At 38.0% G+C, this 17,173-nt stretch overlaps 2 protein-coding genes across 7 annotated transcripts in view; both read left to right on the top strand.

The window, feature by feature from the left end:
• Window positions 1–17,173, top strand: part of ADAMTSL1 (ADAMTS like 1) — a 474,760-nt gene that overhangs the window by 356,856 nt on the left and 100,731 nt on the right. For all 6 annotated transcript variants that reach the window (XM_049794311.1, XM_049794310.1, XM_049794308.1 and 3 more), the window contains 2 exons: window positions 9,985–10,096; window positions 10,712–10,850. In XM_049794311.1, the coding sequence (XP_049650268.1) occupies window positions 9,985–10,096; window positions 10,712–10,850 (251 nt within the window). The remainder of the gene's footprint in view (window positions 1–9,984; window positions 10,097–10,711; window positions 10,851–17,173) is intronic.
• SH3GL2 (SH3 domain containing GRB2 like 2, endophilin A1) overlaps window positions 1–17,173 on the top strand; it is a 579,749-nt gene that overhangs the window by 532,658 nt on the left and 29,918 nt on the right. The gene's annotated exons all lie outside the window — the stretch shown is intronic.

Raw genomic sequence — 17,173 nt, 5'->3', positions numbered from 1 at the left:
CTGGATATTTCATTGGTTAGGTTTTGTGGGATATGGGAGTGTACATACAAATAAGGCTAACACAGGAGTACCAAAATGTGTGCATACCTCTCAGTTATGTCAGACTTGGCAACTGCTTTCCATACTTACTATAGCCATGACTATTTTGCCTTCAGGTTTCTCTGTGGTATTAGCAAGTTTTTCTTATGAAGTGGGATCTCTTTGGGTGTCAAGATTTACTTTCCCAGGACAAGGCAGTTTTTATGCAAACAGATCTAAATGAGTTTGTAGATGGTAGCAGAACTCTAGTTTTAGGACCATTGTCTCCAGAATGACTGTTATAATCCTTTTCAGTTGACCCTGAATGGTCTTATTCAGAGAGGTCATGTTAGACACCTGGATATAATTCAGAAGTAGAAACTCAATGTCGGACCTGACATTTAAGTTTCTTTCTTGGTGACATGGAGTGCTTTAAAATTGGAAGAAGAAACCTCATGCTGTTCCTGTAGGAGCTGAATTGTGTAATTGCTAAATTTCTTGACTTTGTAATAGTCAGTAGTACATTCCTTGACTGCTAAACTCTTGGCAGTCTTTTCACAAGATATGTTAATGTTAAAAATAATTCAGTAGAACAGTGCTTTCTTTAAAAAATAAAGGTGTTATCACAAAATAGAACTGGAGTTTTTCGTGCTCTTATTTCTTATATTCATAGTTTGAGAATTAGAAATCTCCATTATAAACTTTTAATGTTTGAAAGGCAGAAGACCTGGAAAAGAGGCCAGCAAATTTAAATTCCACTTGAATTTGGCTTCTAAATTCTGAGGATTTCCCCATTTTGATTTTTTTATCACAAAATTTGAATTCACATGAATAGAAATGCCTTTTTCATAAAAGAAAAAGTTGTCATGTTTGTTAAAGTCCTGGTGAAATGAAAGTCAGTTTCTACTTGGAAATCTTTCTGGCCAGCACTATGGTCTAGAGAACAAAGCAGTAATACCACAAAGGGGACTTGTCCTTTATTGACAGAGCTGCCACTGATCTGCTGTGTTGCCAAGGTCACATATTCACCTGTCTGTGCTAAAAAGTCTCCTCTGTCGATATTGTCCATTTCAGACACAAAATAGAGAAACTTGGAGTGACCATTTCATGTCACACATCTGCACTCCTTTGAGCAGGAGGAATCAATATTGTCAGGTGGGGTCTACAGCTGATAATGTAATGCTAACAGTCATCACTGGTTGACTAAAGCAATCAGCACTGCAGATATGAACCACCTGAGTTATAGGCTTAATGAAACAGCCAGTGAGGAGTGCTAGGGAAGGGTTAGGTTTGGCAAAGCACAGCTTGCTAGGGTTTGTTTTTCAGACTGTGGTTTTTGCATAGCTAGGGCCCTAGCCCTGTGGCTGAGATGTGAGGCAGCAAAAACCAGTGGGTTTAAAACAAGATCTAATAAAGAGTGTGGTCCAGTCTTCAGCCTGGTTTGGAGGAGAAATCACTGTTGGCCTAGATCTAGATGTGACTAGGTTTATGTTGATTTTCAATCCCTGGTATCAAGATGAAGGTTTATTCAGAGGACCTGCATGGACCAACAGCTTTGCATCAGGGGTGTATAGGGTTGGATCGCATAAGTGTTTCCCTGGAGGCTGTCAGAGGTATTTGGATTAGGACTGGATTTGTATTGATGTTGTCTTTTGTAGTGTAGGGCTGACAAGCTTTGGTTAAGGGCTGTTGCCAGAAGAGACTGCCTGGCTATTTTTTTGTGCTGGTGGCTGGGGGTACTGCTGGCTGGTTTAGAAATGGTGCTGACTGGGTTCCATTGAGCAGAGTTACTGCTGAGATTAGGATTTTGGCCAACAATTGTCCTAAAAGTCATAAAATAGTGCTCAAAACTGGATGCTGAGTTATGCAGAGCGCTAGAGCTAGCCAGACAATTCTTATCTCTGTTGTGATCTAGCACTGGCAGAAACTGCAGGTGAGAGAAATGCATTTGATTAGAGTCCAGGTTAACAAAAGAAAGTAAGGTTGATTTCTTGGGACTTGCAAGGGCATGCAGGAGATAATACAAGTACAGGCAGCCAGCTGGCGTAGAGGCTGATGGGCCTGGTCAGTCTAGGGTCAGGATTGTATTAAATAATCACTTTTAAACCAGGAACATACAGTGATTTACCTTGTGGAATGAAATAAGAAATTACTTCAATACTTGCTTTAGGGCAGGGGCCAAAAGATGGAATCCACTCTAGAAGTGAGGACCTACTGTTTATGGCTGGCTTATTGTTGGATTTTAGAGATAGGAGAATTGGGGGTGATGACAGCAAGGGTCTTCTGTGTAATTTAATTTTGATGTTGGCAAAGGTTTCCAGAGGAGATTATGCTTCATGTTTGGGAAAAGGCTGCAGGTCAGGCAGGAAGTGGTGAAGGATCTAGTTTTGGAAGCACTGGCAGATCAGGGTTAGGATGGCTCTCCTGGGGGCGGATGAGCTAGAATTAAGGCTGAGCACACAGAAATAGTAAGAGTTAAAGTTTTGTTATAACTGAATCAAGTTTTGTGTTATCAGGGTCAAATGACCAGAACATTTTGCCTAATTTAGAAGAGACCATTGGAATATAGTCACTTCATCATAAAACAATGCTACTTCTTGATATATGTGTCTTCCTGAGGTTACTTCTGTGGAGTGCAGATTGGACTTAGATTGAAGCACTTCTGTAACATGGTCTGCACCACTGACTTTTATCAACCTATGTTTGCATTCAATACTTTGGTTTTTAGCAATAGTTATAAAAATTATGCATTCTGATTTCCTAATTTCAAAAAAAAAAATATACAATTGTTGTCATAAATTCTAGATCAAGCTCACATGTAATGGCCAGCCTGAAAATAGACCTAATCATTATTTGACTAGTTCTTGTGACAAATTCAGAAAAATTTTACCCTTTTTCTCCTATTTTGGCAAATGTGGTAAAATTTATGGAAAGACATGTAGTAGTCTTTTTGAAAACAGTGTACAGATTCTATTTCATATCTACCCTTTTTTTCCCTGTTCAATATAAATTATTTCAATTAATAGTTCTTAGAACATGATCATTCTCCTTATCAACATACTCCAGCTGTAAGTACTTTAGAACTGCTGTATTAGGTCAAGCAAAAAGTCTGCTTCAGTCAGGTTTCGGTTTCACGGCAGAACTGGTTTCAGACATTGAAAGAAAGAGTGCAAGAAACAGATCAAGGTTATCCTCTGCTCGTAGACCCTCCTTCTTGACCCTCATGTTGCATTTGGACTATTGTGTCTAATGACTCAAATAAGCCAGTCTTCAGGAATTTCTGTAGGCCCTTTTGTGCTATATTTACCCTTTTGACAACATTTAGCTTGTGGGATGAGTTCCACAATGAACTATGCACTGTGTAAAATAAGGAATACATCTCATTTTTAAAACCTTGGTACAATATTTTCACTGATTCCTTCTGGGTTTCCCACTCTGAGAAACAGAAAATTATTACTGTTGTTTACCTCCTTTCTCCATTACTTCTATATTTGAGATCTCTGTCATTATCATTTGCCTCTTTCCTGTGGTCCTACTCTATTAATCTTTACTTTTATCAAAGATGGCCCATAAAAGGGTTATCCTTATTTCCCTTCTCTGTCCTTCTCCTGTTTCCACTGTGGTTATATTTTCATAAATTTTTATAATATACATAAATATATAATTTGTGATAGTATTTAAATCTATAAATGTATATTTTGGAAATATCCATTTCCTATAAATAAATGTGTAGTTTAATAAAATTTAATAAAATTGTTTGATATTTATTTAATATAAGTAGATTAAGTATATGAGATTAATTATATGTTGAGAAAGAGTGAACTACACATAATGATCTGGACACAAATGTATTCTACTTGGCTGTGTAATGTTCTCTCCTTTTTCCTTCCTCTCTGTAATAGTCCATTAATCTTTTTAACTGTTGCACACTGAGCTCATATTTTTCAGAGGAATGCCTGTAACAACCCTACCACCATTCTGCATAGTAGTAGCTAATGTGGAGGACATTTTAATGTATAATTAGTATATATAATTAATCGGGTTTTTTCCCATAGGCATTATTTCTTTTTTATTGAACTGTGATTTGGTCTGCCAAAACTTTGAGTGCTTTCACAGACAGTTTCATTTTTAGCTACCATTCATAATTTTTTTCGTAAGTAAACTTGGTCACCTCATGGTTGACCCTTTATTCTGCTTATCTGGGGGTCTGGCTAAAAAGTCATGCCCTAGCACAAATCCCCAAGGGATTCCACAGGTCCTTCATCCATTGTAGGAACAGGCCATAGGACCCTTCTCTGTTACCCAGTCATCAGTCCATGGGAGGATCTTAAGTCATGTGAACTTTGTCTAGGACCTTTGGTGAGTGACCTAGAAGAAAACTGGTACCTAAGCTGCCTTTATCAGTGTCCCTCATGAATCTTTGGCAAAGCAAATCACAATGCTCAGAAAGTATCACCCTTCTCAGGGACCCATCTTTGAGTTCTGTTCTTTTTTTTTCATTCTAGCTGCTGACCCCATAACAGAGATAGAGATTATTGGTCTGCAGTTACATGCATTACTCATGAAGCCCCTTCTAAAAAATATTGTTACAATTTTCTATCTATTTTCCTGTGGTTTAAACAATAGCTTGTTCGTGAAAATAGGCTAAATATGATCATATGTGATTTGCATTCCTGTGTTCTTCAAAGAGTACATGATTTGAAACTACTGGAAAGATGCTGTTTGAATCTGGAGATATGTTATCACTAATCTTACACACTTCTTTAAAATAATGCTGTTCTGGAATCTACTGTCAGGTTTTAATTTGAGGCAATAGAGACAGTTTCTTAGACATGTTGTTTTCTCTCCCTCTAACAAATTGTTCTTTGTAATTTTTCCTTTTCTTTTTCTGTAACTTTTTTCTGGTATCATGTGTAAATTCCCCCAAACTATCTATTTTAAAAATCAGTCTGTTTTAAGTACTATGAAACTTTGGTGCCAACCTTGTTCAGTTTTCATCATTTTAACAATTTTTTTTTGTGACAAACATTGTCTTTTTATTTTGTTCATTTTATTTTTATACAGTATCTGTCACAATAGGTTCCTATTTTTTTTACATTAATTTCTTAGGTATTGCCATGATTAAATTAAGGTTAATAAATATTCTGCTGTGGGAATTAAGGTGGCTTGCTCAAAGGTGAATTCTCTCACCCTGGGAGCATGTTGTTGGTGGTGAAATGGTCTTTCTGTAGATGAGTGGAGTGTTACAGGCGCTATCCACAGAATAGCAGGGATGATTTTGGTGTATTTGGGATTGCCCTTAGTCTGTGCAATAATTTTGATCTTCTCATTTGAGAAGAACTCATTTGTTGCACTTAGTAGTGGATTCTGTACAGATTATCACAGCTATTGCATCTGATACAGCAGGCTCCATTGCTGCCAGCTATCCTAGTCAGTCCATTTTGTATTTTGTATTTTGTTCTTCCTTTGTGGAGAATAATTGAATTTCAGAAAAGATTTGAACCTTTTAGCTTTCTGTTTTGGCTCTGTGAGAGATTTAGTCTAAGGGCTTTTTAGCAGTCATCCTAATCATCTAAAGGAACACAGCTTAATCCAAGATTGAGGTATGGTGACCAAGTTCAATTCAGAGATGCTTTGTAAAGCATGTAAATTGGTGATAATGTAATTTCACAGCAAATTCTGTGGCTGATTTAGAGGCTGAATTGAGAAGCAACAGACAGAGCTGCCTTCCATATAAAGACAACCCCAAAACCAAGCTGATCCAACACAGGGCTATCACCATCAAGGGACATGAATGCTGAAGTGGACAGTAGACATGTTCCCTGGAGCTTAAAGGCAGAGGTCCCTTCAGCTTTCCAAGGGAATTAAAAGGCAAGCTCAAAGGAGTCATGGTGTAGTCCTGTGCTAGACAGTATTCTTGAAAGCTTTCAGCATCTCTCATGGCTTACATTTTTTTGTACTTTTTATGTTAGTTTAAACAAGCTTGTAAAAGTATTTTCCCATGACAATGTCTGGCTTCTATTTCTGCTTCATGACCAAATTATGAAAAGCAACAAATCTCTTGCACATCCTCCTTTTTCAGTGTAAGGTATCACTACATACAAACAGGAATATTAAAGCACTGTAAGTAGAGAAAGGAAAGCATCATACAAAACCTTTGCTTTTACTAACATGAAAAAAACAAAATTACATATGCCACATGATGACAGTTCTCCACAACCTCATCCACAGTTTGTTTATATGTTACTTAGAAGACTTCAACATTGAACTTGTCATTAATAAATCAAACCTGATGATTTGGGATTTGGCACTTGCAGAAAGCATTTGTAATAATGATGTGGAAAAATCCATTAGAACTTTTTTAATAAGCATGGTGGCATGGACCTAGATCATAATATACCAGATCAAATTTCATAAGACAAAAGATGGTATGCAGTAATAATTCCGTCTCCCTGTCCCCAGTCTGGGACACACACACACACAAGAAAGAAATGGTGCCTTTCCTCTTACCCTAATACACACAATTTCATAAAATAAGAACAACTTATTGAATACATTTTTCATGGTTCAACCCTACAATGAACATTGATAATTGCTTGGCTATCACTGCTGGTTATAAACTGCTGATTAAATTTCACAACCACCCAAGTAAACTTACTGCAGTTTTGTAGGCCAGGCCATGTGTTCTTCAGTGAACATAAACAAACGGTTTAGGCATATGCTGCTAAAATCAAGCATGAAAGGGTTGGGCTTTGGGGGACTTTTCTTCCCTGTTTTTTTTTCATGTGAACTAATCAAATTTGGGGGATATAGGAATAACAACATGTTACAAAGTTGAAGTCAGATAGTGCCATCTCTTAGTCACGGGACAGATCAGAATAATTCAAAAAGATTATGCTGCTTTCCTATTCAAATTATGATGTCTGTTTTTTTCATTCAACTTTCTGTGGATATCCCCAAAATTAATACTTCATTTTATCAGTCCAAAACTTCACCTAAGCAATAGCTTGCGCATCTGTTGCAGCATCCCAGACAGTCATTTACAAAATCAATTTTAAAAAGCAGGGTACAAGTGATGATTTTTTTCCAAGGTCTCTCTAGAAGAAAAAATAGGTATCTCTGTTGCTAGTGACTGTAGGCAAGACAGTTAATTATTGATGGATGGTCTGAGGACTCGAATTTTAACCAACTCTTTATAAGACTGGTGATATCCTCTTGGGTCTTACAAAGTGGTGAGGGCTGCTCTTGATGTTCAGAATACTCCAGACTCCCCTGAAACCTAACAGAAGTAAAGGATGATCTCTAGGGAGCTGCAATGCACAAATGCAGGGCTGAGTGCTCTGCAAGATCCGAGTACTTCTGCTGTCTGCTATTAAAAAATTTAGGTAGGATTTTATTTGCAAACATAATGAACGATTGCCTTTTTTTTGGTTTGGTGACCTAAGGATGCAAAACTCACTGTTAGAGGACTAACAAAATATTCTCAAGAATTGACCATCTCTTTTTGAAGCTCTCGTATTTCTCATAGCTAGCAGGGTGTTGCAAATACTGCAAGGGTAAAAAATTTCACCATACTCCAGAGCTGAGTATTTCAATGTGTGGAAGTTGGCCCTGTGCAGCAAACCCATGACATTTCTTAAAGCATTTAGCTATCAAGTCTCACTTTGAGTTTTGCAAGGCTCAAGCAGCCACTGACGTTTTCTCCTGGATCAAGATCTTAGCTTTAACAAATTGTCAAACAAAATCAGAAAGAAATTTTTGCTGTGTGGAATCACCATACATTGTTCCTCTTCTGCTCACAGTACTCCTTAAAAAAATAAATGATACTTTGCCTGCTTCTTTCATTTGCTTGTTTTGTATAATTTTAGCTCATGACTGTGGCTCACTGTAATTCTTTCCCACCTATGTTGTTATCATGGCTGTATGAGTGACTTCCATGTTAGGCTGTAAAAGATGTACATCTGTCTTTTCTCTGTGTCAAAACAGAGCGATAGTTCTGCAGACATGCAGGAATAGTCTGCAGGGAGAGGAACTCTTCTGTCTTCCTGATTATTATTTTTTTTTAATGTGAACTGTTTTTCCTCCCCTTCCTTTTATAGAAGGCTCTGTGTGAGCTTTTGGTCTGTACTTCATGATTCACTGAAGACCATATTGCTGAGCAGATCTTCTGAGTTTAAGAATCACTGATGATCCTTAAAAAACAAATAGTAAGAGCAGAATTCTCCCCAATGAATGTTTTTTCTGCACATTTAGATCAGAGACCTCCCTGAATGGCTTCCAGCACAATAGAACATTTTTCCCAGGAGCGCGTGAGGCTTTTATGAGCCCAGAAAGACCCTTCTGAAGTGTGTGATTAATGCACCATCCCCACACAAGGAATTAGATATCCTGTTCCTGACACACAGACTCAAACGATACTAATCCGTGCAAAAGGCCTCCCATTTGCTGAAGAAGCTGTATTGCTACAGCTGTATTTTTTTTTCCTGTTGGGAATTTACGTCACTGTTTACTCTAATTAGAAAAGGGCAGTTTAGTCTCGGTGGGCCAGATTGCTTACAGCCATCAACATATTCTGCAGTATTTTTGCCTTCCTCCTTCTCTTCAAGGTATAGTCTGATTTGTAATCATGTTTCTATCCATCTACAGGGGAAAACAAAACAAACAACCGAGATTACGCTGTTCAGCTCAATTTGTCATATTTTTGCTTCTGTTTCACAGTCTACTCTTTGACAATGTCTCTTGACATTTGGAAAGAGAGAAAAGGAAAGGCAGATTGAAAAATGGTGTTTCCAAAACAGGGCAACTTGTTCAAAACATGGAACAAAGAAAAGGGACAGGGAGGATTGTTCCTGAAAACAGGAGTACTGACTTGCAGAAGGGTCCATCTTTTCTGGTTGTCATTTGGCAGTTTTCTCTCCTGAGATATCATCATGCACTGGTGCAGAGGTGTCCAAGCAACACCAATACATATGTTCTAGGACAAATAATCAACTAGGAGTGGCTTTTAATAGCAGCCTTTTTGTTCTTCCCTTGCTAGCTGCTCATGCAAAGGCTGAGAGGTAAGGACAAGGGATGCCCTGCAGAGGTTGTGAAGTCCCCATAACTGTATTAATCAGCACAGCTATCAAAGAGGAAGGATTTTTTCCTGGGCCAGGTGCAAGTGGTGCTGCCTTAGCAGTGTGAAGGTCTCTTCTTATTGCACTCCTTGCACTACAAACTCTTGTTTACAGCACACGAAGTACTGGGAGCATAGTGAAGCTCAGGTGGCTTAAAAGTTGGCAGTACTTGTAGGCTCTAAACAGTGTTTTCCAAACATGCACTTAGCTCCAGCCAAGAGTCCACACCTACAACTGAAAGGAACATGTTTTCAGCCAAAATAAAGTAAGCAGAAGGACAGCCTTATAATAATGACAGTACCACAAAGAAGAATGAAAAAGAGACCTCACATCAGAAACAAAAAAAATCTTGAATTAAAATTTTTATAGTTCTGTATTTCTCACAGCACAGGCTCCCATTTTTTACTCTGAACTACCTAATATAGTGTACATGGTCTTAGAAGGTGTTTGGGAAATAGTAAAAATCTAAATTCCATGAAAACATGGCAGGGACAGCAGGTAGTGATAGGTGGCTTTCTGATGGAGTAAAGATAAGTCCATATCCTCTGTGCCTATAAAATTATTTACTAGCACTAATCATGCACTTACTGTGCATTTACTATTTCAGAATGTGGTCTCAGAATGGTCAGAAATGCCACTGATTATGCCTGGAAATTATTTGACTGTGTTTTGCAGCTAAGATTTTGCCACCAATCTATGCTCTATTTTGTGTATTTCATTTTCCTATTGCAAAGTATCTCTGGTACTTCATGCAGCTGCAAGACGTCTCAAAGCTGCAAGATGCATGTGACAGAATGCTTCTTCCTGATATTTATGTCAGGTTCACTCTTTGGCATTACATCTTTTTCAGATCCGTTATGCTGGTGCTGCCGACAGTTCAGTTCAGTTTATCTTCTATCAGCCTATCATTCATCGATGGAGAGAAACTGATTTTTTTCCTTGTTCAGCATCCTGCGGAGGAGGTAATGAATTTCCACTGTATTCCAGAAACAGTCGTCTACATACAGGATCTGTCCCAACTGCTGCACTGAGATTTGGACCATTAAAATGGGCAAAATCTGCAAATTAAATTAGTTACATCTAAATGAAGGGAGGGATTTAGCAACAGTGGTGGTAGTTGTAGATTTTTTAGCATCATACCAGGCTGTGTACATAAAGTACATTTTTATATCCACATGACTGCATTTAATGCTACAGCTGTCACACATAAGGGCTGAATGGATTTGGGCCAGCTTTAGAGTCAAAAGATGTCCCCATTTGCCCCCATCCCTACCAGCAGCTTTAGCCTCTGAACTAAAACTGAGTGTACAAGTCCTGGTGACCAAGAAATCTTGGCCTTTGTTTTTTCTGTTTGCTGTAGGCTTCTGAATTTTTATTTGACCATACTGGTTATCTTTTTTCCTTCTACATGTGATTTAAGCTGTTGTTTTCAATCTGGTCTGTAAAACATCAGTTGTTATGTCCAAAAGTGCTGATATTTTCAGTTTGCTTTTTACCAAACCAGAACTTAGATGAAGTTAAGAGAGAGACAAGAAGAACACCACTTCACATATTATTTCTTCCACTGTGTATTGCAGGTTATCAATTGACATCTGCTGAATGTTTTGATCTGAGAAGCAACCGGGTAGTAGCAGATCAATACTGTCACTATTATCCTGAAAACATCAAGCCAAAGCCAAAACTTCAAGAGTGTAATCTGGACCCTTGTCCTGCAAGGTCAGTCAGCTCTAATTTTAAAAGAGACTGGTCTCTAAAGAAGTAAAATAAAGTAGGAAAATATTCTGTTGCTATTGCTTACAGTGTCATTTAGCCCATGTAATTCAACCTCTTTCTCATCATGAGGATGTACCATGTAGAAAAAGACCTCTGTTTAGCACCTCCACATTGCAAGGACTGATTTGAAATGGTTGTTTCTTCCCCTCAGATTATGTTTTGCCTCATTAAATGTTATAAAGTGTGAGAAAACAAATTGTCCCTTATACCATCCCATGATCAACACATGTCTCTTAAGTGTTAGTAAGATGGAAAAAATTCTCTTGGGGTAAAAATTTTGTTGGAAAATGGTTGTTATCATAATTAGAGGCATTATTTTTATGGCTTTTTACATTTTCTCCTTAATAAAAAGCTTACTTGCAGTTATGGCAGCTTTTAAGACTGTAACATGGGAATTTCTTCTAATTATCAATACCTTTTGGCCCCATACAAAAGACTCCTCTCTGCTCCCCTGCCAAGCGTTCTTCCTCAGAGGACTAATAGTAAAAATAGTAAGGTCACTGAGTCAGATTTCCCATGTATAAGAAAAGGAACCAAACCACAAAAAGGACTAGTCCTTTGTTGCACTGATTCCCCTGAACTTCAGTGGAAGTCAGTCTGCAGCCGCTCATAAGCCGCAAGCATTTATTTGTGTAATCTAAACCGTTTGGTCCTCTTGTGTGGCTTTTCTAAAAGATGGTTAAGTGCAGCCCAGCAGACATGCATGCAAGGATGCCCTAAAGCCATTTATTTACCTTCTGCTTTCCCTCTAGGCTAGTTTTGTGCCAAGTTTGATAAAGCGAGTTCAAGTAAGTGTCACCTAAAATGTTGCTATGACCCTTCAGATTGCTGGAGGTTGCCATAGAAAAAAGATATCCTAGCCAGGAAAAGGATGCTTTACGGACCTACGGGACTATGTATCCACCTGACTGAGGATGACTGCGTCCTAAACCAGGTATACCAGCTTTAGACTAGCTAGGCATTATCAGAGCAGAACAAATCACTCCAAGCCCAAGACAGCTTTTACCTCTTCTAGAAAGTTTTCATTAAAGTTTATTGACTTTTCATAGCTGGACTTAACACTTGAGTTTCTTCATCACTGAAGACACTTTTACCCAGAGTGTATGGCAATTTATATTCCTTTGTTCTACTAAACACATTTTTAATGGCAATTCTGTTTGTGAATAATTAAAAGCCAGAAATGTTCTTATACAGTTTAAAATCTGAAGTTAAAATCTCCCAGAATTAAATAGTAGAAATATCAAATCTCAAAATCCAACATTTATCTCAGCAGTGTTGTACATTCTTTAAGTTACATACTTTATCATGTATTTCATTAGGATGTATTAAGAATATAATATTAAGAATGCAGCTTCACTAGGGCTTTGTGGAAAGTATTTCCTGTTGAGCACGTATTCAGAAGTGATTTTTCAACTTAAAGATTACTTTCCCACAATGCAACAAGACCATTTTTTTTTCCTTTAACAATATTCTGTCAAGTTCAGTATCTGGCTTCTCTTGTCCTAGTACTTTCACAAAAAAAAATATATTTAATTTCTCAGGTTACTTAAATATATTAACAGTTGCAACTAGAAACCTTACTATAATAAAGATCTTGTATTTTTTCCTCAGTGATTTTCTCAGATCAAAAACTCTTTCTCTGAATTCTCTGAATTCTCCTTTGAATTGTTTGAGACAGATGTCAGTAAAGTAGAGGACAGGTATGATCAGGTAAGAGACCTAAATATGAACATCTCAGAAAAAGGATTGCAGAAAGGTGTGAATTGATAAGGAACCTGTCTTCTAGATTCACCTCTCACAGTACCAATGAGAATGTAATTTTATGTAGCTGCCTTTTTTTTTTTTTTTTTTTTTTTTTAAAGCCTAAGCTGCTATTTTTTAAAAATGCAGTCCTGAGTCAAATATGTAATTTGCCTCTGGAATTTATACTATTGATGTTTTCCATACTTTTCTGGATAATTTTAAATGACATTCTCAAATGGTAAGACAGATGACTGCATGGTACATGGGAGGAAAGAGAGAAAAATAATAACAGCTAGGCAGATGTCAGGAAGCAATTTTTTGTTTTATATAAAACATAACAAGGCAAAGTTGTTGATATAAAAACCCTGAGGGGAGGGAGAGTCATTTAGAAGTACAGCTATGCCATCCCAGGGTACAGGCAGTAACAGAGACGAATTGGCTTTTTGGAAACAGCCTCACAGAATGTCAAATTGCAAATGATTATTTTCAAAAGTATCTTTGTAAAGAATTCAAGAAGCAACAACCCAGACAGAAAACCAGAGGAAATCTGTGGTAACTTCTGGAATCCCGATGCTGTCTTATGGTCAGGAAGAGGGTAGGTGAAGCAGAACAACAGGGTCAGAAGCATGAGTGAGGAGGGTGTCTTGGCTCTGCAGTGTCTTTGCTGGGTGGCAGCCACTCTGGTCTGCCGATATAAAATGAAGATGTTAATTTTTCCTGGCAAACCCTGTTCCAGTGAGGCATAGCTGATTAGTGGTTGCTGACTGTTCCTATGATGTGTCAATGAATGCCACAGAAAATAATGGTGGAAGACCACAGTGGCACTGAACAAAGCAACTGAGAGGGGTTACTGTAGGAGAGCTTACATTAAAATTTTGAGCAAAGGGCAGGCTGAAAGAAAAGTTTCAATGAATACCAGGAGTATCATGTGGACCTGCAATTAGTTGCCTCTTTAGGCTTAGTGCATAGAAACGTTTTACTTTATTGTGCTTATTATGGCAATAATTAGCAGTATTGCTGGCATCATAAGTCGCAAAAAAAGCTTAGACTGAATGGACATGGAAAAAGAATCAACTTTGCTTTCTGTAAACCCAGTTTCTCACATACTCAGAGGAGAAGCAGTGTGGGGGAAGTTATTTATCAAACACATATAATTTATGCATGTTCCTTTTCTGGGTTAAGTAAAGGTGGCCCATCCACCAAAGTAAGAATGGTAATAAGTGTCTTCCAGGATAGATAGTGAAGTCCCTTTTTGTCCCTCCATGCTATCAATGCCCTATCCAGCCTCTCTGGCTGGATCTTTGGGATCCAGCTCTCACCTTAGAAAGATAGAAAGAAAAGATCTGTTTATTTGCAGTCCATTAAGATTTTACAACAGTCCGTACTTGACTGGCAAATATATGTATAATGTCTCCTGATGTAAATAGTACCCAGTTCGATCTAGTCCACTCCCCTTCTAAGTGGCAAAATCCAACATTAAGATTTCACATATTTAATTAATTTCAAATCTTTTAACTATCCAAAACTTCACAGACTGGAGGGTTTAGGGGAGGTTTTTTAGCTGTCATCAGTATCCTCCCGTCTGGTATCCTCTAATAAAAGGTAAATGGAATTTTTTTCTGCTTTGAGAAAAAGTCTGTTTAGATTTGACTTAACTGGGTGTGCTAAACACTTAATTAGGACAATTCTGAGGTGCCATAAGCTGAAGACACCATTTCTTTCATAATTCAAAAGCATTCCTCCAAAAAGCAAGTTTTACAAATATGAAAAAGGCTTTTACCACAGTCGTCATTCACCTACTCACCAGGATACTCTCTGGAGCAACATCAGTGCTGCTTCTAGATTTCATCTTCAGCTTGTAAGTGGCATTTCCAGCTGCACTGTTCTGCATTTTTACCAATCATCTCTTCTATTTTTTGCCTATCTCTGCTACATGTTAATGTGGGGGTTTCTGAGTCACAAAAGCTCTACTGGTGCTTTTACCAGGACATTTCAATGGTGTATAAGGATTTCTAAGGCCACTTCAGCAAAGATTCTAAATTCATGCATCAACTGTTTCAAAAATGTCGTATTAGCAAGCCTCTAACATGTTGGCTTCTTTTTATCACTTTGCCTATCAATAATGCCAGTCTGATCTGCACAGGCAAAAATCCTGGAATTTGCCTGGAGAGTTATCTGTAAGCCTGCCACCAGAAATACTGTTAGTACCTGTGGAAAGTTTGGGGAAATACCTCTAGTTCAAGCAAGAACACTCAGAGACCTGAAAGAATTCTCAACTATCCACAGTTTATGGAGTCCTCCAGCAAAATTGCAAACTCCTCTTCCTACTCATCAAAGTTTTTCTTTTGGCATTTGCACTTAACAATCCATACTGGTTGGTGGTGGTGGAGGCAGGCATCAGCAAAAAGAAACTTTAAATAGTAGTTGTTAATTTTTAGCTAATCTGACAAGAGCAATGAAGTACAAGTAAAAGCACACAGAAGAATGCTAGGATATTTTGGCCCTTCAGAGTAAGGCCAAGTAGTGAGAAGTCCCCAAAATACTTGGTGACATGAAAGTGTATACAAGTTCTTGGGCAACAGTGTAAGACACATGCATGGTAACTTCAATATGTTTCCTTCAAAAGAAAAAGAGGTAGTAATGAGTAAATGTACATTATTAAAAGGGCAACATAGAGTATTCTTTTAATCAGTAACAGAGGTCTCCTCGCTTCATTACAAATTGGCAGCTAAAGCAGGAAAAGGCCAAACACATACTTATTTGCTTGTTACCAGCTTCCCTAAAGGTATTACAGTAGATAGCAATTATAAGCCAAGTATCACAGCAGTGCAGTGTTCCCATTTTCATTACATTCCTTATGGAAGATGAACAAAACTGGAGTGCCCATATGTTCCTGAAAAGGCAGGCTGCATTTTCTGATTTACACAGTAGCAGCCATAGATCTGCAGTGATGAGAGGGGTGTGAGACACAATGACTCATTTATTGTTATTGCCCTCAACTGGGACATATGATAGATTTAAACTTTGTTTTGAATACTCTTTCACATAAAATATCCCATAGTTACCACAGACACTGGGCTTTTTGACAACACCCCAGCTTTTTGCATGGATGTGGGACACTGGTCATGACAATGCCCTTTCCTGATCTCTGCCTGAGGCAAATAGTCATTTCTGTGGATTTGCATTTTTACTTAAGTTCTTAATTTGTTACAGGGCGGGGTACAAAAGCCTTTCTGCCTTGCAGTGCTCTCTGAACTTTGGTTGCCTGTGATTGCTGGGTCTGGTCTCAATTTCCCCAGCCAATCATACGCATATGAATGATGCTAGAGAAAGCAAGAGAGAGACATTCCAGGGGAAGATGAGACATGAAGGTTTTAGCTGTCAAAGCAGAAGGGAGAACAAACCTCTTCCACCAGCATGGTTGAAGTTGCATGTGCTGGAAAAATGAGACTGGTAGTAGCAAAAAGTACGCTGCCTGCAGATGAGGGCATATGATCAACAAACATCAGTCATTCCAACTATATATTTATGGAGGGTGATTTTTGAACAGTTCAGAATTTACTGAGGAACTACTGAGGTTGCTGGATAAATTAGCAAAGTGATGCATTATGCCTGAAAAATGTGGGGAGAAGTTTAGGAGGCCAAAAACAATCCAGAACAGCAGGAAAAGAACCACCAGATAAGTTTTCAGGAAGGCTGAACTGGAAATAGTGGTACATTTGAGCAGAAATGGCAGTGTATATGCCTTCATATACAGGAGTTGTAAATGGAGAAGGAACTGATAGCAACGGCAATGTTCTGGTAGTCGTAATCGGGGTCACCTGAGTTCAAGAGCAGAATAAAGATGAGCTGCAGGTACTCCTAATGCCTAAAAAGGCAATTTTTCTTCTCAAGACAGATAGACAAAACCCTTGAATTTTGGGGCACAGTAAAAGGCATTTAAATTACACTAGAAAATTTTTTTGTCTGAACAGGCAGGGAGGGCAGGCCAGGAAGCATTCGTCAAATTGTTAAAAGATGTGAATAGCAAAGCAAATTCATCTCTAAGGAGATAGTTTATATTAAAGAAAGAGAAAGAAAGGCAGAAAGGAGCTGTCAGGATGCATCAGATAACAAACTATAAGGTGGGAGGGTAGTTCTTGTACTGCTATAAGCATCAAATGCAGATATCTGTCTGCCCAAGATGAAGTTATGGGAAATGTAGTCTATTTAAGTCCTAGAAGAGACCAAAACTGCAGCAAGTAGTAAGACGGTCATTTACAGAGATTTTCTCTGGCTATTTAGTTGTTAACATTTAGTAGTAGAAAATAACAAATTTCCACCTTTGTATCAAAACACTGCTCATCCAAAACACCATAAAATATTTAACTGAATAAAAAAGGGAGGATTTTTAGAAGCACTACAGTTGTGCTACAGGAAGGAAGTACTTTTGCTGCTTCCAATTGATAACACCCATTTCAAGCCTGTAAAAAGATTAGGTTTTAGCAGTCTATGGCAATGATAAGTAAACCATATGTGTCTTA

The sequence above is a fragment of the Accipiter gentilis genome, chromosome Z, assembly GCF_929443795.1.
Source record: "Accipiter gentilis chromosome Z, bAccGen1.1, whole genome shotgun sequence".
Lineage (NCBI taxonomy): Eukaryota > Metazoa > Chordata > Aves > Accipitriformes > Accipitridae > Astur > Astur gentilis.
Note: the sequence above shows the minus strand (reverse complement) of the source record. Positions and strands in the feature narration are given on the sequence as shown.